The sequence below is a fragment of the Kogia breviceps genome, chromosome 15 (genome assembly GCF_026419965.1).
Source record: "Kogia breviceps isolate mKogBre1 chromosome 15, mKogBre1 haplotype 1, whole genome shotgun sequence".
Taxonomy (NCBI): Eukaryota; Metazoa; Chordata; class Mammalia; order Artiodactyla; family Physeteridae; genus Kogia; species Kogia breviceps.
In genome coordinates, this window is record NC_081324.1 from 12953494 (window position 1) to 12975707 (window position 22214).

Sequence of the window (22214 nt, forward strand, 5' to 3'; positions counted from 1 at the left end):
AGATATCATCTCACACCAGTCAGAATGGCCATCATCAAAAAATCTACAAACAATAAATGTTGTAGAGGGTGTGGAGAAAAGGGAACCCTCTTGCACCGTTGGTGGGAATGTAAATTGATACAGCCACTATGGAGAACAGTATGGAGGTTCCTTAAAAAACTAAAAATAGAACTACCATAAGACCTAGCAATCCCACTACTGGGCATATAACCTAAGAAAACCATAATTCAAAAAGAGTCATGTACCACAACGTTCATTGCAGCTCTATTTACAATAGCCAGGATATGGAAGCAACCTAAGTGTATATCAACAGATGAATGGATAAAGAAGATGTGGCACATATATACAATGGAATATCAGTCAGCCATAAAAAGAAACGAAATTGTGTTATTTGTATTGAGGTGGATGGATGTAGAGTCTGTCATACAGAGTGAAGTAAGTAAGAGAAAAACAAATACCATATGCTAACACATATATATGGAATCTAAGGGAAAAAAAGAAAAGGTCATGATGAACCTCGGAGCAAGGTGGGAATAAAGACACAGACCTACTAGAGAATGGACTTGAGGATATGGGGAGGGGAAAGGGTAAGCTGTGACAAAGTGAGAGAGTGGTATGGACATATATACACTACCAAACGTAAAATAGATAGCTAGTGGGAAGCAGCCGCATAGCACAGGGAGATCAGCTCGGTGCTTTGTGACCACCTAGAGGGGTGGGATAGGGAGGATGGGAGGGAGGGAGATGCAAGAGGGAAGAGATATGGGTAATATGTATAGGTATAACTGATTCACTTTGTTATAAAGCAGAAACTGACACACCATTGTAAAGCAATTATACTCCAATAAAGATGTTAAAAAGAAAAATTGTATTGGCAGTCCTAACCAAAGCTATTAAGTTAGAGGAAGAAATAAAAGCTATCCAAATTGGAACGAAAGAAGCAAAATATCTGTTTGCAGATAACATGATTCTATATAAATCTCACAGAATCCACAAAAAACTACTAGAGCTAATAAACAAATTCAGCAAAGTTTCAAGTTACAAGATCAACATACAAATGTCAGTTCTGTTTCTATATACCAGCAATGAACAACCTGAAAAGGAAATTAAGGAAACAATTTCATTTACAACAGCGTCCATGAGAATAAAATACTTAGAAATAAATTTTAACATGGAAGTGAAAAACTTGTACACTGAAAACTACAAAACATTGCTGAAAGACATAAATAACTATAAAGAATCTCATGTTCATAGATTGCAAGACTTAATGTTGTTTGAATGTCAATATTCCCCAAAGTGATCTAAAGATTCAGTGCAATCCCTATCAAAATTCAAATGATCTTTATGGCAGAAATCAAAACTGAACATCAAATTCATATGGAACTGAAAGGGGCCCTAAATGGCTAAATGATATTGAAAAAGAAAACAAAGCCGGAGGACTAATTCTTCCCAATTTCAAAACTTACTATAAAGCTACAGTAATCAGAATAGAGTGGAATGGGCATAAAGATAAACACAAAGACCAATGGTACAGAATTGAAAGTATAAAAATGAATCCAAACATCGACAGTGAACTGATTTTTGGCAAAGGTGCCATGACCATTCATTAGGGAAACAATTTTCTGTTCAACGAATGGTGCTGGGATATCTGGATAACTAAATGAAAAGAATAAAGTTTTAGACTCCTGCCTCACTACATATATTAAAAAAAAAAAAAAAACTCAAAATGGATCAATGACCTAAATATAAGAGCTAAAGGTATAAAACTATTAGAAGAAAACACAGGAATAAATCTTTCTGACTTCAGATTTGGTAATGGATCCTTAGATTGATACCAAAAACTCAAGCAACAAAAGAAAAAAAGAGAGATCAGATTTCATAAAAATGAAAAACATTTGTCCATCTAAGGACATTATCAACAATGTGAAAAGAAAACCTATAGGATGGGAGAAAATATTTGCAAATCATGTATGAGATAAGGGTTTAATATCCAGAATTATAAGAACTCTTACAATTAAAAGGCAAACAATACACTTAAAAAATGGGCAAAGAACTTGAAAGAATACACCAGAAGCTAATAAAATTTATTGCATGTAGGATGGTGGCTCAGGGATAAGGGAAGGCAAGTTTTTGTTGTACATCTTTTTATATTCAAAAGATGTTAAACCATGTGAATGTATTATTTATTCAAACCTTAAAACCTGTTTTTAATGTTTTATTTTAAAAATTACCTAGGATATTGCTATGATCAATCAGTTTACTAAGGGACATTTTAATTGTATTTACATATCAATAAAAAGGTTTATACTGATAAGAGAACACATAAAACTTGAGAAATAAGAAAAAATAAAAATATTAATCCTTCAATCATGAGACCTTTTAAAAAATATAGATATAAGGAACTAGGATAAAATATTAAATACAAGTAATCTAATATCAAAGGATAAAATGAAATAGAAGTTTTGACCTTTTATGCCCTGGGATTAGTTTGAAAGAAAGGCAAGGTATACTTCATTAGTTACCAATTTAATTTTGAGGGAATACAACTTTGGTGTATAATAAATGGTAAATCTTCTAGTAAAACAGAATAAAGTACAAATAATTAAGTAAACAAAGATAAATGATCAATTCTTCATGAAATTATAAGTATATAAATATTTTAAAATATAAAAACCTTAAAATCAGCCAAAAAGTAAACATCATACCACAAATAAAATATATGTGTATATATAAATATGTTTACATATATATTTATATATATATCTGATTACTGATGATGCAAATTTATAAATACTTCATGCAGTACAATCAGATTTTCGTGGTAGTTTTTTATGATTAAAAAAGGGAAAATTAAAATAAAAAAGCTTAAACTGCATCTCATAACAATTAGGTTTCTGTGATATTTTAAAGATTATATTAAGGAAACATAGTAAAAGGGATGCAAACATTAATGCACTGCATGGATTATGTTACAAGCTGAAAAAGGAAAAGAAGCTCAAACACCATTCTGCCAGGCAGAACTGCAAAACAATCTGAAATTGGACACTGATCCTTCAAGACATAGAAAAATTTCCATAACTTATTAATGTCTCAGAGCTATTTTTAAATATTAGGTAAAATAAAACCATCAGTAAGAAAACAGTCATGTTTATCTTTTTTAAATTAAAAATACCTATAGGTATAAAAAATTTTTAAGCTCTACACATACATTTTCTTGAGGATCAGTACAAATTTCTTGTGCTAAACAGATAATTAAGAATAAGCTCTACATGGGTTTTGCCAATGCATTGTGTACCTATCATACTGTAGGTCCCATGAATTATGATTAAAACCGGTGGTAAATATTAAGAGGATAACAAAAGAAACTTTTATGACACATTCTAAAATATTCTTAACCCATTCAAAAAAAATTTGTGAACTGAAAATTGATTTCATAAATTGAATAATTCAAATAAATAAACTTGTTTGCAAATAAATCATTCACTGTCATTTAAATGAGATTACAGATTACTTTTCATTAATCTTTTATTGGCTAAATATAACTCTAAAAATAACTTTCTACAGTATTTATGGCTTATAACATAGGCAACGTGTACTAAAATAAATTTGCTACACTATTTTGGACATTTAAAGCATCTGTCAATAACAGGTGAGCTACAAGAAAAACAAAAAAGGTACTTCCAAAAGTTACTGTAGACAATATTATAACTATCCTATCATCCTAAGACAAGTGTAATTACTGCCAAACAAATACAATAAAACTAACATTAATAATAGGTAACTACGTTTAAGAAAAGTTACATTATTAGTCCCTGTGAATGTTCAATACAAAGCGTGTCTATTTCTGTAGACAAATCACGCATATCATATCAAGAGCAGAGATAAAATAAATTAGTTAACTGGTAATGTAAAAAACAGACAGTGTTCATGGCACATAAATGGACCTACAGTAATAGTTAGTGCTGCAAAAGCTAATGATGCTTTAAGCAAAATTGGAAAACATGAATACCATGCAGTTTTACTGAACTCACCTGACAGAGGTGTAAAACCATTCTCTAGGAGCAGAGATGCATGCACAAAAGTAAGAATATGATTGCAAGGAATAGACTTTAACAAAATAAAAATATAACACTAAACTTCAAAATGACAAAAAATGGACAACATGATGAGATCTGGGGAATGAAGATACTTTTATGTGTCTCACCTCTCTCTTTGCCAACAGCACATTAGGAACAATGTGTGGCAGGCAGCGCCCCAGCATTAACATAACACTTTTCTCACTGTCTGCAATCCGAGACACCTAGAAAACCAAACAATTAATAAATGATGACACTGGAGAACTTTTGTGCATGATGGTATTGTACTTAAAGTTTATGTTTTGGACCCTTGTCACCTCTGTTCCAAACACACATCCCAAATTACAACTTATGATGATGATAAAAACAACAATGAGAACAACTGTAATCCCTAATGGGATAAACATTTTTATAGACCAGAAATGGATTTAAAACACTGTTAAGAAGCAAGGGTGAAGACAGGGAGGCTTACAAGGCTTCAGTTCTGGGAACAAACAGGGATAACACAGGACTGGGGCAGCTTCAACGGTGCCCACAAAGCCTAAGGTGAAAGAGTAGTTTGTATAACGAAGCTGCATGCAAGGGAAGTCCAAGGGGGCTGACCCAGTCTTACAATGAGGATTGCCAGATTGCATCCAAACCATCCTCTAGCTCTTTCATATTCTTAATGACATTGTGCGACAGAAGCCCAAAAGAGGTGAAGTGGAATCAACCATAAAACAGCTAGAAAGGGAGGAGTGAGTATAAAGATAGGAGAAAAAAAGAAAAAACCCTCTGAAGATAAGCCTGCAACAACAATTACAAAGGACTTGAGGAAAACAAACTTGAGCTAATAAACTCTGAAATCAAAGACAATCAATCCGAACCTAGGGGTAGGACAGAAATAAAGACGCAGATATAGAGAATGGACTTGAGGACACGGGGAGGGGGAAGGGTAAGCTGGGATGAAGTGGGAGAGTGGCATGGACATATATACACTACCAAATGTAAAATAGCTAGTGGGAAGCAGCTGCAGAGCACAGGGAGATCAGCTTGGTGCTTTGTGACCACCTAGAGGGGTGGGATAGGGAGGGTGGGAGGGAGACGCAAGAGGGAGGAGATATGGGGATATATATGTATAGCTGATTCACTCTGTTGTAAAGCAGAAACTAACACACCATTGTAGAGCAGTTATACTCCGATACGGATGTTAAAAAAGAAAATTACAGGCAACCCCCCCCCAAAAAAATCCAGATGCCCAGCTTCTCTTGAAAAAGACTGTTATCGGCTATGCCTTGCAGAGAATCAGCCTAAATGGTTAGTGGGGCTGACATCCAACAGGCACTCATTTGCCACGCCAGGTATATATCCACCAAAAGTAAGGAGTATCATTTTAATTTGCACAAAGGTGATATATAGTCTAGCAATGGCACTATCCTTGGGCCCTCACACACACACAGAAGCAATCACCTGGAAGATTTAGGCAAAGGATGTAAGTTCGAATTTACTACAGTACCCACCACTCATTATTACACTCTTGCTTCATCATATTATGAGACCTGCCCCGTTTCTTTGTAGACATTTGAATTTACAGTTTTTGGTCAGCCTCAAAAGGAAATAATACTTTTGATTTATTCATCTAAATAACCTAAGTTTAGATTCACTTTGCAGAGGTAGGCTGTTCAGCTCCTGATACCAGTGCAAATACTTAGCAATCAGGCTTTACAATCATATAGACCTGGGTAGCTGTCTAACACTGGGAAAGTTATGGGACTTGTCTAAAATTCCCTTATCTGGAAAATTAGACTAATATTACCTACTTTGTAAGTTTGCAAATTAAAATGCAGATTACATGAGATGACATGTAACATAATGCTTAGTGTGTGTTAGGTATTTTTTAATGTAATTTCATGCTAACTGCTGAAATAATACCCTCACCCTGACCCTGAAGAAGAAACCTTATCAGTTATTTCTGGAATCACAAGTATTTCTTCAAACTTACTAGACTATAAAGCATAAAGCATGAAGGTGGGGTGGAAAAAAGACAATCTGAATGAAAGTAAAAGTAGAGTAATCTAAAAATAACTGAAATTATAAGCAATATGTACACTTGATTTGGTTTTCTGAATTATACCATAGAAAGGCATATAACCATATGTCGGTAGACATAACAAATTAAAACTAGACTGTAAAAGGCCACTTTAATACTAAAACAGCTTTAACCTAAAGACAAAAATAATCAACTACTTTCCTTAAAAGTTTAAAATTTTAGGAACTATTTCTTAGAGCATTATTTTAAATAATAGATTTGCACCTGAAATAGAGTCTTATCACAATTATTTTTGAGTAAGATGCTAAGAAGAAAAACGGAATGTTTTAAGAAAGTTTGAAAGAATCTGGTATAATTTACCTCTGATCCTAAACGACTATCTGCTGACATTCGACAGAAAGAGAGTAGTGCTTGATGGAAAGCAGGAGACAACTTCCTAGAAGAAAATATTGAATGAAAATGGGACAATACCAAATAGTTACCACTGGCATTTAAGGAGAAAGTTGCAGGTTATAATTCCCATCCTTGCATGAACCCTACCCCACAAATGTTAACTGAATGTCTCAGCCACAAAAGACTTGAAGGTCACTTCAGTGGAAAATTATACTGGGGAAAAGACATCAGCAATAGATGCTGATCTTAAAAGAGCTTGATGTTATGGGGATGAATGACTTATAAATGTGAGTGGATTAAACCTGAAGTGGTATGGCAGGTCAATGACAACAGAAAGTGTTTGTAAAACCTGAAATGAGGATTTTTTTTTTTCTTCCCTAATTCTCTATGGTCCCAGAAAGGTAAACAGTGGATACAAAGGTTGACCTGGTATGTTGCTGAGAAGTTTTACAGATGTATATAATGATAATGATAATCCTTAATGTTAGAAACCCACGTAAAAGAATTAAAAATTAAAGATAAAGGAGAGGCTTGTTCAACATTCATGGTATATCTCAAAGGAAGTATTTTTGTAATTGAAAATATTAGCCTATTTATGTTTAGTAAGAAAGGTTAAAACATTTACATTTTTAAAACAATACTGGTCTCCACATAATAGTATTCATAATATTATAACTATGAGTTGTACTTTATGTGCTCTACCTACAAAGAAAAGGGCTAACACCAAAGTTACATAATAGAGGTTATTTAGTATACACCACAAAGTGGCCCCCAGTAACATCTCATTGTGGAGTTAGTGTGCCAAAGCTTAAGCCTATTTGCTCATTATGTTTCCCCTCCCAAATTCTTTCAGTGGAGGGAGCTATAATGCATCCAATTGCCCAAGCCAGAAAGACTTTATCCTTCCCTTTCTTTTAATATCCTAATCCAATCAATCTTTTACTTGCTAACTATCGTGTACATCTATCCACTTCTTTCTAATACAGGAAATTCAATCATTTCTTACTTGGATTCTTCCAATAGATATCCTATCAGTCTCCTTTCTTCCAGTCTTGCTACCCTCCAATTACCTCTACCCTAGAGGACTGTTTCTAAAACTTAGATGCCATCATGTCCCAACTTTCTAAAATGAGTTAACACCGCTTATATGACTTAGTCTTTGCTTAATTCTCCAACTTCATCTCCTGTCATTCTTCTCACTTGCATTCTTTGCTTCAACCTTAATAAATTCTTCTTAGCTCCCAAAATGCACAGTGCTCTCCCTGCACATGCTGTTCTCTCTTGGTGGGAAGACTTCATTTTATTTCTTTGTCTGGTTAACTGCTACTTAGTCATCAGGTCTAAAGTTAGATAACACTTCTTCCCTGAAATCTTTCCTGCTCTGATGACTAGGTTAGGTGCCCTGATTGTGTGTTCCCAAAGCAAGGTGAATACTTATATTACTACTCTTCATACTTCTAATAATTGTCTGTCGGCCTCTCTCATACTGTAAGGTTTGTAACCGAAGGGATGACCATATGTTTGGTTACCATTATACTCCTTGCTAAGATTGCCTGACATATAGTTAAGAGCTAAAAAAATTAATTGAAGAAATTTAACAGTCATCTTCCTCCAGAGAGTGACTTTGGTGTATCAAAGGAGATATGTGGAAGTACTCCTAAACACTAAGAACTATTATGAATGCCACTGTTATTGAGTATCATTTTTATGACTGTATCTTAACCATATTAGATTAAATGCACTTTGAGGATTGGGCTGTCTATTTCAGCCCCCCATAATACCTAAAAGTACACACACACACACACACACACACACACACACACACACACACACACACACACAAGCAGGTACACAGAAAGTTGTGGCACATGAGTGGAAACATTTGCTTGGGAAAAAAAAAATCAAATACTTCTCACTAATAATGAGTTCCTTTAAGTCTAAAACAAATTAGTCATGCTTTCCTATTACATCCCAACACTTGGTATAATATTCCTCCATTTAATAGAAGGAGGAGGAAGCATGGCTTTGTGGCTCAGAATGCACCATAGGGTAATTTGTGAGGATTAACTAAGTTAGTATATGTAAAGCGTGTAGAACTGTCTCTGACATATAAAAAAGAACTCAGTAAATGTTCCTTTCTTAACATTTTTCACATTAAAATGTAAAATAATTGTAAACACATTTTGTCTCCTCTACTGGAAAACATAATCATGATGGGCACGGGACCGTGCTTTTGTCATCTGAGTTCAATCACTGCGAGCCAATAAAAACTAAATGAATTAAGAGAATATTAATGATACAATATTAGTAATGGAAGCAAACACAGAAAAAAGGCCTAAGATTAATAGCAAATCCCCTCTTTAGTACAGGCAACTATTCAGTACCAAAACCTTCTACTGAGTCTGAAAATGACTGTAGAATACAGAAAAGGTAAAAAGCACTGGGTAAAACACAGCACATAAAACACACATATTACTTATGGGTTTAAGTAGTTGGCTAACATAGGACCTATCTCATTTATGGTCTATTCCTTGTTAATACAATTTAACTTAGTAATTATTTGTGATTCTTTTTTTTTTTTTTTTTTGGTGACATGGACTTTGCTATGTGTTAAGTTCATGCCAAACATAAAAATTCATACATCTGATCTGCAAAGTAAGAACTGAAACTCTTCTGACAATGTTCTAAATAGTTGAAAGATGCATTTCAAAACACAGGATGCATACTAACCTATTGGGTTTATCAAAATGGACTGTGTTTTTATTTGATGGAGAAGAAGATGGCATTCCTTCTCTTTCTCTTCTGGGGAAAGAATTTGGGAAATTCTCTTTAGGAATAGTGGAATCAATTTCATCTGATTTTGAAAGATGGATATCCTTGTTTTCTCCCTTGTCTGAACGATTTATAACTGAATTCTGTCCACTGTCTTCAGAGTCTTTGTGGGGAGACTGATCCAGAGAAGGCTGAACAGAGTCACAAACTACAGGGCTGGCAAAGTGTTCATTTTTGAGGAAGTCCATTTCACTGTAGAAAGAAAGAGAAATTATCAGAGAATAACTGTATTTTTTAAAACTGGCAATAGCATAAACCTGATAATGGGTTTAATGGTTTAAAAGTATAACATATTAATAGAAAGTGCTTTGGCAACTGATTAATCTTTTCTGCACCATATACACTGATGCTTCATATACCTAGAAGTGCAGCTACAAACTCTTACAAAGCATAAAAATGGTTTTATAAACTATGCTTTGGATTAGCACTTAACTTTCTTCATTTGCAAAATGGGGAAAATTCTACAGAATTAAGAAATAAATGAAATAATGAATGGGAAATATGTATAACACTAATGTGAAAAGCTACTTTATTACTACTGATAAACTTGGAGAAAATAAAAAATATCTTATTTCTTGGTTCCAAGATGTAGGCAATTACATGATTATTATGGGGACAAATTTTTTTGGGGAAAAAGGACACTTTTAAGTATATAAGCAACTATAAGACTTTTTTCCAAAGTATTAGGATATGAAAAATTATATCTTACAACTGAAATGTTAATATATTTATATAATCTGTCAATTTCATTAAAAACTTTAAGAGGTTTTTTTAGAAATAATGATTAAGTACTAACCTTTCAAGTCTTCTGATTTGTTCCATCAAAGACCATTTCTCACTATTTAATAAACTAACTTTATCTTCTAATTTCTTTACTAGCAAGGAGCTCTAAAATGAAAATGGGAGAAAAACAGAAACTCAAGATCTCATAGTATGCTTTTATACGGTTTAAATACTTTTTGTGGACTGGATTACTTAGTTAATACCTCTCACCTCTACAGTAGGAGGAGTTTCAAGGGTTGGAGGAAGGTTGCCTAAAATTGGTGTCAGAGCCTCTAATTCATCTTCTTCTACACCACTGGCCACATCCACAAGGTCTTTCCCAGTCACTTGATGATTTCCAAAATCTCGGTAGAGTTGCAATAAGTCTGGAGGTTTGGGAATGTTTAATCCTACATCATCCCATAGTTCAAAATCCTAAAATATAAAAAAATAATAATATTTTAAAAATCTATGTGGCAGTTTTATCTTGCATTTTTGAAATTTATCTTTTTTTAAAACATCTTTATTGGAGTATAATTGCTTTACTTCTGCTTTATAACAAAGTGAATCAATTATACCTATATATATGTCCCCATATCTCTTCCCTCTTCTGTCTCCCTCCCTCCCACCCTCTCTATCCCACCCCTCTAAGTGGTCACAAAGCACTGAGTGGATCTCCCTGTGCTATGCAGCTGCTTCACACTAGCAATCTATTTTACATTTGGTAGTGTATATATGTCCATGTCACTCTCTCACTTTGTCTCAGCTTACCCTACCCCCTCCTGAATCCTCAAGTCCATTCTCTAGTAGGTCTGTGTCTTTATTCCTGCCTTGACCCTAGGTTCTTCATGACCATTACTATTTTTTTAGATTCCATAAATATGTGTTAGCATATGGTATTTGTTTTTCTCTTTCTGACTTACTTCACTCTGTATGACAGACTCTAGGTCCATCCGCCTCACTACAAATAACACAATTTCGTTTCTTGTTATGGCTGAGTAATATTCCACTGTATATATGTGCCACATCTTCTTTATCCATTCATCTGTTGATGGACACTTAAGTTGCTTCCATGTCCTGGCTATTGTAAATGGAGCTGCAACAAACACTGTGGTACATGACTCTTTTTGAATTATGGTTTTCTCAGGGTATATGCCCAGTAGTGGGATTGCTGGGTCTTATGGTAGTTCTAATTTTAGTTTCTTAAGGAACCTCCATACTGTTCTCCATAGTGGCTATATCAATTTACATTCCCACCAACAGTGCAAGAGGGTTCCCTTTTCTCCACACCCTCTCCAACATTTATTGTTTGTAGATTTTTTGATGATGGCCATTCTGACTGGTGTGAGATGATATCTCATTGTAGTTTTGATTTGCATTTCTCTAATGATTAATGATGTTGAGCATTCTTTCATGTGTTTGTTGGCAATCTGTATATCTTCTTTGGAGAAATGTCTATTTGGGTCTTCTGCCCATTTTTGGATTGGGTTGTTTTTTAATATTGAGCTCCATGAGCTGTTTATACAATTTGGATATTAATCCTTTGTCCATTGATTTGTTTGCAAATATTTTCTCCCATTCTGAGTTGTCTTTTCGTCTTGTTTGTAGTTTCCTTTGCTGTGCAAAAGCTTTTAAGTTTCATTAGGTCCCATTTGTTTATTTGTTTTTATTTCCATTACTCTAGGAGATGGATCAAAAAAGATCTTGCTGTGATTTATGTCAAAGAGTGTTCTTCCTATGTTTTCCTCTAAGAGTTTTATAGTGCCCAGTCTTACATTTAGGTCTCTAATCCATTTTGAGTTTATTTTTGTGTATGGTGTTAGGGAGTGTTCTAATTTCAGTCTTTTACATGTAGTTGTCCAGGTTTCCCAGCACCACTTATTGAAGAGACTATCTTTTCTCCATTGTATACCCTTGCCTCCTTTGTCATAGATTAGTTGACCATAGATGTGTGGGTTTATCTCTGGGCTTTCTATCCTGTTCCATTGATCCAGTCTGTTTTTGTGGCATAGTCTGTCCTTGTACCATCTGTTCTAGTCTGTTCTTGTACCATATTGTCTTGATTACTGTAGCTTTGTAGTATAGTCTGTTGTCCGGGAGCCTGATTCCTCCAGCTCCGTATTCTTCACTCAAGACTGCTTTGGCTATTTGGGGTCTTTTGTGTCTCCATACAAATTTTAAGAATGTTTGTTCTAGTTCTGTGAAAAATGCCAGTGGTAGGTTTGATAGGGATTGCATTGAATCTGTAGATTGCTTTGGGTAGTATAGTCATTTTCACAATATTGATTCTTCCAATCAAAGAAGATTTTCTGCATACAGGTCTTCTGTCTCCTTGGGTAGGTTTATTCCTAGATATTTTATTCCTTTTGTTACAATGGTAAAATGAGAGTGTTTTCTTAATTTCACTTTCAGATTTTTCATCATTAGTGTATAGGAATGCTAGAGATTTCTGTGATTAATTTTGTATCCTGCTACTTTACCAAATTCATTGATTAGCTCTAGTAGTTTTCTGGTAGCATGATTAGGATTCTCTATGTATAGTATCAGGTCATCTGCAGTGACAGCTTTATTTCTTCTTTTCCAATTAGGATTCCTTTTATGTCTTTTTCTTCTCTGATTGCTGTGGCTAAAACTTCCAAAACTCTGTTGAATAACAGTGGTGAGAGTGGGCAACCTTATCTTCTTCCTGATCTTAGTGGAAAGGGTTTCAGTTTTTCACCATTGAGGACGATGTTGGCTGTGGGTTTGTCATATATGGCCTTTATTATGTTGAGATAAGTTCTCTCTATGCCTACTTTCTGGAGGGTTTTTATCATAAATGGGTGTTGAATTTTTTTTATTAATTTTTTTTTTTTTTACGGTACACGAGCATCTCACTGCTGTGGCCTCTCCCGTTGTGGAGCACAGACTCTGGACGTGCAGGCTCATCGGCCGTGGCTCACGGGCCCAGTGGCTCCGCGACATGTGGGATCTTCCTGGACCGGGGCACGAACCCGTGTCCCCTGCATCAGCAGGCAGACTCTCAACCACTGCGGCACCAGGGAAGCCCTGGGTGTTGAATTTTGTTGAAAGCTTTCACTGCATCTATTGATATGATCATATAGTTTTTCTCCTTCAATTTGTTAATAAGGTGTATCACACTGATTGATTTGTATATACTGAAGAATCCTTGCATTCCTGGGATACACCCCGCTTGATCATGGTGTATCCATGGTGTATGATCCTTTTAACGTGCTGCTGGTTTCTGTTTGCTAGTATCTTGTTGAGGAGTTTTGCATCTATGTTCATCAGTGATATTGCTCTGTAGTTTTCGTTCTTTGAGACATCTTTGTCTGGTTTTGGTATCAGGGTGATGGTGGCCTCGTAGAATGAGTTTGGGAGTGTACCTCCATCTGCTACATTTTGGAAGAGTCTGAGAAGGATAGGTGTTAGCTCTTTTCTAAATGTTTGATACAATTCTCCTGTGAAGCCATCTGGTCCTGGGCTTTTGTTTGTTGGAAGATTTTTAATCACAGTTTCAATTTCAGTGCTTCTGATTGGTCTGTTCATATTTTCTTTTTCTTCCTGGTTCAGTCTCAGCTGGTTGTGCATTTCTAAGAATTTGTCCATTTCTTCCAGGTTATCCATTTTATTGGCAGATAGTTGCTTGTAGTAATCTCTCATGATCCTTTGTATTTCTGCAGTGTCAGTTGTTCCTTCTCCTTTTTCATTTCTAATTCTATTCATTTGAGTCTTCTCCCTTTTTTTCTTGATGAACCTGGCTAATGGTTTATGAATTTTGTTTATCTTCTCAAAGAACCAGCTTTTAGTTTTATTGATCTTTGCTATGATTTCCTTCATTTCTTTTTCATTTATTTCTCAACTGATCTTTATGATTTCTTTCCTTCTGCTAACTTTGGGGTTTTTTTGTTCTTGCTGTAATTGCTTTAGGTGTAAGGTTAGGTTGTTTACTTGAGATGTTTTCTGTCCCTTGAGTTACGATTGTATTGCTATAAACTTCCCTCTTAAAACTGCTTTTGCTGCATCCCATAGGTTTTGGATCATGTCTTCATTGTCATTTGTTTGTAGGTTTTTTTTTACTTCCTCTTTAATTTCTTCAGTGACCTCTTGGTTATTAAGTAGTGTATTGTTTAGCCTCCATGTGTTTGTATTTTTTACAGATTTTTTCTTGTAATTGATATCTAGTCTCACAGCGTTGTGGTCGGAAAAGATACTTGATACGATTTCAATATTCTTAAATTTACCAAGGCTTGATATGTGACCCAAGATATGATCTATCCTGGAGAATGTTCCACGAGCACTTGAAAAGAATGCGTATTCTGTTGCTTTTGGATGGAATGTCCTAAAAATATCAATTAAGTCCATCTTGTTTAATGTAACATTTAAAGCTTGTGTTTCCTTATTTATTTTCATTTTGCATGATCTGTCCATTGGTGAAAGTGGGGTGTTAAAGTCCCCTACTATGATTGTGTTACTGTCGATTTCCCCTTTTATGGCTGTTAGTATTTGCCTTATGTATTGAGGTACTCCTGTGTTGGGTGCATAAATATTTACATATGTTAAATCTTCTTGGATTGATACCTCGATCATTATGTAGTGCCCCTCTTTGTCTCTTGTAATAGTCTTTGTTTTAAAGTCTATTTTGTCTGATATAAGAACTGCTCCTCCAGCTTTCTTTTGATTTCCATTTGCATGGAATATCTTTTTCCATCCCCTCACTTTCAGTCTGTATGTGTCACTAGGTCTGAAGTGGGTCTCTTGCAGACAGCATATATATGGGACTTGTTTTTGTATGCATTCAGCCAGTCCATGTCTTTTGGTTGGAGCATTTAATCCATTCACATTTAACGTAATTATTGTTATGTATGTTCCTATTACCATTTTCTTAATTGTTTTGGGTTTGTTCTTGTAGGTCTTTACCTTCTCTTGTGTTTTCTGCCTAGAGAAGTTCCTTTAGCATTTGTTGTAAAGCTGGTTTTGTGGTGCTGAATTCTCTTAGTTTTTGCTTGTCTGTAAAGGTATTAATTTCTCCATCAAATCTGAATGAGGTCCTTGCCGGGTAGAGTAATCTTTGTTGTAGGTTCTTCCCTTTCATCACTTTAAATATGTCCTGCTACTCCCTTCTGGCTTGCAGAGTTTCTGCTGAATGATCAGCAGTTAACCTTATGGGGATTCCCTTGTGTGTTATTTGTTTTTCCCTTGCTGCTTTTAATATTTTTTCTTTGTATTTAATTTTTGATAGTTTGATTAATGTGTGTCTTGGTGTGTTTCTCCTTGGATTTATCCTGTATGGGACTCTCTGTGCTTCCTGGACTTGATTGACTATTTCCTTTCCCATGTTAGGGAAGTTTTCAACTATAATCTCTTCAAATATTTTCTCAGTCCCTTTCTTCCTCTCTTCTTCTTCTGGGACCCCTATAATTTGAATGTTGGTGTGTTTAATGTTGTCCCAGAGGTCTCTGACACTGTCCTCAATTCTTTTCATTCTTTTTTCTTTATTCTTCTCTGCAGTACTTATTTCTACTCTTTTATCTTCCAGGTCACTTATCGATTCTTCTGCTTCACTTATTTTGCTATTGATCCCTTCTAGAGAATTTTTAATTTTGTTTATTGTGTTGTTCATCACTGTTTGTTTGCTGTTTAGTTCTTCTAGGTCCTTGTTAGGTGTTTCTTGTATTCTCTCCATTCTATTTCCAAGACTTTGGATCATCTTTAGTATCATTATTCTGAATTCTCTCTCAGGTAGACTGCCTATCTCCTCTTCATTTGTTTGGTCTGGTGGGTTTTGCCTTGCTCCTTCATCTGCTGTTTGTTTTTCTGTCTTCTCATTTTGCATCACTTACTGTGTTTGGGTCTCCTTTTCGCAGGCTGCAGGTTCATAGTTCCCATTGTTTTTGGTGTCTGTCCCCAGTGGCTAATTTTGTTCAGTGGGTTGTGTAGGCTTCCTGGTGGAGGGGACTAGTGCTTGTGTTCTGGTGTATGAGGCTGGAGCTCTTCTTTCTGGTTGGCAGGTCCAGGTCTGCTGGTGTGTTTTGGGGTGTCTGTGGCCTTATTATAATTTTAGGTAGCCTCTCTGCTAATGGATGGGGTTGTGTTCCTGTGTTGGTAGTTGTTTCACATAGGGTGTCCAGCACTGTAGCTTGTGGGTCGTTCAATGAAGCTGGGTCTTGGCGTTGAGATGTAGATCTCTGGGAGATTTTCGCCGTTTGATATTACGTGGAGCTGTGGAGGTCTCTTGTAGACCAGTGTCCTGACTTTGGCTCTCCCACATCAGAGGCACAGTTCTGACGCCTGGCTGGAGCACCAACAGCCTGTCATCCACATGGCTCAGAATAAACGGGAGAAACAAAAAGAAAGAAAGAAGATAAAATAAAATAAAGTAAAGTAAAATAAAATAAAGTTATTAAAATAAAAAATAATTATTAAGGAAAATTTTTTGAAAACTAATAAAAAAAACAAAGAAACAGATAGACAGAACCATAGGACAAATGGTAAAAGCAAAGCTATACAGACAAAATAACACAAAAGCATCCACATACACACTCACAAAACGAGAAAAAGGGGGAAAAAAATATATCGTTGCTCCCAAAGTCCATCTCCTTAATTTGGGATGATTCTTTGTCTATTCAGGCATTCCACAGATGCAGGGTATGTCAAGTTGATTGTGGAGATTTAATCTGCTGCTCCTTAGGCTGCTGGGAGAAATTTCCCTTTCTCTTCTTTGTTCGCACATATCCCGAGGTTCAGATTTGGATTTGGACCCGCCTCTGCGTGTCGGTTGCCTGAGGGTGTCTGTTCTTTTCTCAGACACAACGGGGTTAAAGGAGCAGCTGATTCGGGGGCTCTGGCTCACTCAGGCCGGGGGGGAGGGATGGGTACGGATGCAGGGCGAGCCTGCAGCAGCAGAGAACGGTGTGACGTTGCAGCAGCCTGAGGCATGCCGTGCATACTCCTGGGGAAGTTGTGCCTGGATCACAGGACCCTGGCAGTGGCGGGCTTCAGAGGCTCCCGGGAGGGGAGGTGTGGATAGTGACCTGTGCTCTACACAGGCTTCTTTGTGGCGGCAGCAGCAGCCTTAGTGTTCCATGCCTGTCTCTGAGGTCCGTGCTGATAGCCGTGGCTCGCGCCTGTCTCTGGAGCTCCTTTAAGCGGCGCTCTTAATCCCCTCTCCTCGTGCACCAGGAAACAAGAGGCAAGAAAAAGTCTCTTGCCTCTTTGGCAGCTGCAGACTTTTTCCCGGACTCCCTCCCAGCTAGCTGTGGAGCACTATCCCCCTCAGGCTGTGTTCACGCAGCCAATCCCAGTCCTCTCCCTGGGATCCGACTGAAGCCCGAGCCTCAGCTCCCAACCCTGCCCACCCCAGCGGGTGAGCAGATAAGCCTCTTGGGCTGGTGAGTGCTGGTTGGCACTGATACTCTGTGTGGGAATCTCTCTGCTTTGCCCTCCGCACCCCCGTTGCTGCGCTCTCCTCCGTGGCTCTTGAAGCTTCCCCCCTCCACCACCCACAGTCTCCGCCCGTGAAGGGCCTTCCTAGTGTGTGAAAACCTTTCCTCCATCACAGCTCCCTCCCACTGGTGCAGGTCCCTTCCCTATTTTTTTGTTTCTGTTTTTTCTTTTGCCCTACCCTGGTATGTGGGGAGTTTCTTGCCTTTCGGGAGGTCTGAGGTCTTCCCCCAGCATTCAGTAGGTGTTCTGTAGCGGTTGTTCCACATGTAGATGTATTTCTGATGTATTTGTGGGGAGGAAGCTTGTCTCTGTGTCTTACTCTTCTGCCATCTTGAAGCTCCTCCCCTGAAATTTATCTTTTCCTTATTGCTAATATCTTTTTTTTTTTGGCTGTATCAGGTCTTAATGCGGCATGCGGGATCTTCCATTGTGGTGCGTGGGATCTTCCATTGTGGCACGCGGGCTCTTCCTTTTGGTGCTTGGGCTTCTCTCTAGTTGTGGCGTGTGGGCTCCAGAGTGTGTGGGCTCTGCAGTTTCTGGCATGGGGGCTCAGTAGCTGTGGCGCATGGGCTTAGTTGCCCTGCGGCATGTGGGATCTTAGTTCCCTGACCAGGGATCAAACCCACGTCCCCTGCATTGGAAGAAGTATTCGTTATCCCTGGACCACCAGGGAAGTCCCCTTATTGCTAATATTTTGAAAATTCAACATAATCATAATTTTGTTGTAATGGCAAAGTGTATGTTCCAATTGAGAAAACATCCTGGGAGAAAACATCCTGGTTCTAAAGTGTGAGAGGCACCACCATCTCATACTTGGAAAACAGGGGAAACAGGGTCCTCAGTGAAGAGACAAGTTTTATCTAAAGCAAAAAGGATATTCTGAGAGAAGTTGAAAATACACAGAATGCTTATTTACAATAAAATAAAATTTCACATAGCACAATAGAAAGGATAGAAAGTAAAAAATCATGAAAGAAAGAACTGGTAGGAGGGAAGCAAAGAACAGTAAGACAATGATTGCATGCAGATAAAAGTATGAGAAAACTATCAATAAAATTTACAGAGTTTTACCATACATGCAGATACAGAGATGAACAAGAGATTCTTTTAACCTCAAGAAACTTATAGTCTAGTCAGGGAGACAAGAGATAATTGCAGGTGATGATAAGGGCCACTAAGAGGGTAAAATTGGGGTGTATGATCAAAAATGAAACAGGGCAAAAAGTCTTACATTTTTTCTAGGGACTGAACATGAGGGGAGTGAGGGCTCTATATAGCTCTGCTTTTAGGTCAGTTGAAATTAGCACTAAATGTTGTTTAATGGTTAAAGAACAGGTTATTGATGAGCACTTCCACTGCCTTTCATAAAAAAAGAGCTTTACTGAGGTATATAATTAATATACAATAAACTGCATGATTTAAATCCATGAGCTAATTTAAAATATACAATTTGATAAGTTTTGACATCTGTGTGTACCCCTGAATAGATTACCACAATCAACAAGATGAACTTGTTCACTCCCAAAAGTTTTCTTGGCCCCTTTGTAATCCATCCCTCTTATTCCTCACATGCACCCTGTCCCTTGGCAAATACTGGTCTGTTTTCTGTCACTGTATAATAGTTTACATTTCTTAGAATTTTTTATAAATTCATACAGCAAGTACTATATTTGTCTGGTTTTTTTTCACCCAGATTAAGGATTTTCAGACTGATCTGTGTTGTTGTATCTGTCAGCAGTTCATTCCTTTTTGTTGCTGTGTAGTATTCTACTATAAGGATATATTAAAATTTCTTATTCAACCACCTGCTCTTGTATATTTGGGGTGTTTCCCTGATTTTAGCTACCATAAATAAAGCTGCTGTGAACATTGTGTAGGAGTCTTTGTATGAACATATGCTTTCATTTCTCTTGGATTGTAATATCCGTGAATGAAATGACCGGGTCATACATGGTGAAGATTTTAACTTTTTAAAGAAACTGCCAAAAAGTGTTCCAAAGTGACTGTACCATTTTGCATTCTCACTAGCAAAGATGAGATTTCTAGTTACTCCACATCTTTGCCAAGACTTGGTACAGTCTCAGACATTCTATTAAGTGTTATGGTATTCTCATTGTGACTTAATTTGTATTTCCCTAATGACTAAAGTTGCTGAGCATCTTTTTCATGTGCTTATTTGCTATCCATATATGTTCTCTGTTGAAGTATCTGTTTAAATTTTTTTGTCCATGCTTTTAAAAATCGGGCTGTTTTCTTATTCAGTTTAGAGAGTTCTTTAAATATTCTGGATAAAGTCCTTTATCATATATGTTACTTGCAAATATTTCACCCAATCTATGGCTTACCTTTTCATTTGCTTAGAGTGGTTCTCAAAGAACAGAAGTTATTGATTTTGATGAGAACAATTTTGCTGAAGAACACCATACTTTTGGTGTCATATATAAGAAATCTTGGCCCACCTTCCAAGGTTGCAATGAACTTTTTCCATGTTTTCTTCTAGGAGCCTTATGGTTTTAGAAGTTAAAGCTATGATCCAGTTGAATTAATTTTTGTAGATGGTGTGAGGTATGTTTTGAAATTCATTTTTGGAGGTCTATAGATATCAAAATGTTCCAGTACCAATTATAAAAAAGACTGTCCTTTCTGAATGAAATTTACTTTGCATTCTGTCAGACATTAAAAGATCATCTATGCATAAATTAATCTCTTGATTCTCTATTATGTTGTATTGATCTATTTGTCTACATTTATGCCAATAAGATACTGTCTAAACTACAATATCTTGAAGTCAGGTAGCTGAAGTCCCCCAATTTTGTTCTTCTTTATTAAAGTTGTTTTGGCTATACTATGTTATTTCCATATGAATTTTAGATTAAACTAATTAATCTCTACAAAAAACGCTGGTGAGATTTTGATTGGGATTGCACTGAAAATACAAATCAATTTGCTGAAACTGACACTTTGACAATATTGAATCTTCTGACTTATGAGCACAATATATCTCTTCATTTATGTCTTCTTTACTTTCTCTCAGCATGTATAATAGTTTTCAGTGTGTAATCCTTTATCAGATTTATCTCTAAGTATTTCCTATTTTTTGATAATTTTGTAAATGGTATCTTTAAAAGTTCAATGTTTATTTGTTGCTAGCATACAGAAATATGATTCACTTTTGTTTACTGATCTTGTATCTTACAACTTTGCTAACACCACGTATTAGTTATAGTATCTTTTTTTTTTTTGGCCATGCCATGCAGCATGCAGCATCTTAGTTCCCCAAGCAGGGATCAAACCCACACCCACTGCAGTGAAAGCGTGGAGTCTTAACCACTGGACCGCCAGGAAGTCCCTATAGTATTTTTTTTTATGTAGTCCAAAGGATTTTCTACATATACAATCATGTTACCAGTGAATTTAGAGTTTTATTTCTTCTTTTACAAAATGTGTGCCTTTTATTTCTTTTTCTTGTCTTGTGTTGGCTAGAATCTTCAGTATGATGTTCAGTAGAAGTAGTGAGAACAGATGTCCTTGTTTTATTCCTTATCTTTTATCATTAAGCATGATGTTAGTGATAGTTTTTCAGTAAATATCTTTTATGAGTGAAGAAATTCCTCATAATTCCAAATTTCTTTAAAGTTTTTATGGGAAATGCATGTATGTCAAATGCTTTCTTCTGAGATATGATTTTTCTTCTCTTTTAAAAAGTTTCTTAAAATGGTGAATTACAATGACTGATTTTTGGATTAAATCAACCTTGCATTCCTTGGATAAACCATTTGGTCATGATGTGTTAGCATTTTTACATATTGTTGGATTTGGTATAGTAAAATATAGAATTATACAGAATTTCTGCATCCAACTCACAAGGAAAATGACCCTGTATTTTCTTTGCTTGCAATGTTTTTTATCTGACTTTGATATCAGAATTATTCCGGTCTCATAGAATGAGTTTGGAAGTATTCCCTTCTCTTTAGTTTCTAGAAGAGTTTGTGGAGAAGTGGTATTACTTCTTCCTTAAATGTCTGGGAGATTTTACAAGTGAAGTTATCTAGACCTAGAGTTTTCTTTGTCGGAAGGTTTTTAAGTACAAATTCAATTTCTTTAATAAATACAAAGTTCTTCAAATCTATTGCTTCTTGAATGAGCTTTGGCAACTGTCTTCTTTCAAGTAAAGTTGCTCATAACATTCCCATTTTATCCTTTTAATATGAGTAAAATTTAGGGACTTCCCTGGTGGTCCAGTGGTTAAGACTCTGCGCTCCCAATGCAGGGGTCCTGGGTTCATTCCCTGGTTAGGGAACTAGATCCTGCATGCCGCAACTAAGAGCCCGCATGCGACAATGAAGGTTCCGCATGCCGCAACTAAAGACCCAGCGCAGACAAATAAGTAAATAAATAAATAAATATTTTTAAAAAGAAAAGAAATCCAGTGGTATATATTTTAAAAATATAAATAAATAAATAAATATTTTTAAAAAGAAAAGAAATCCAGTGGTATATATTTTAAAAATATATAATAAGTAAAATTTATAGTGATATAACCTTGCTCATTCCAGATTTTGATAATTTGCTTCCTCTCTCTTTTTCCTAATCAGTCAGGCTAGAGGTTTTCCAATTTCATTAACCTCAAAAACTCAGTTTTTTATTTTATTAGCTTTTCTCTATTGTTTTCTGTA

At 36.2% G+C, this 22214-nt stretch overlaps 1 protein-coding gene across 8 annotated transcripts in view; it reads right to left on the reverse strand.

Moving 5' to 3' along the window:
- The window catches only part of RELCH (RAB11 binding and LisH domain, coiled-coil and HEAT repeat containing), a 118327-nt gene that overhangs the window by 69678 nt on the left and 26435 nt on the right, over positions 1-22214 (reverse strand). For 5 of the 8 annotated variants that reach the window (XR_010836777.1, XR_010836776.1, XM_059039366.2 and 2 more), the window contains 6 exons: positions 10324-10527; positions 10127-10218; positions 9229-9522; positions 6466-6541; positions 4205-4300; positions 4032-4055 (listed from right to left, as the gene is read on the reverse strand). Coding sequence is in view for 6 of the 8 variants with exons in the window: in XM_059039366.2 (XP_058895349.1) it covers positions 4032-4055; positions 4205-4300; positions 6466-6541; positions 9229-9522; positions 10127-10218; positions 10324-10527 (786 nt within the window). In the remaining 2 variants the exon portion in view is untranslated. The remainder of the gene's footprint in view (positions 1-4031; positions 4056-4204; positions 4301-6465; positions 6542-9228; positions 9523-10126; positions 10219-10323; positions 10528-22214) is intronic. The other 3 variants (XM_059039365.2, XM_059039364.2, XM_067014799.1) reach the window with 1 other exon arrangement.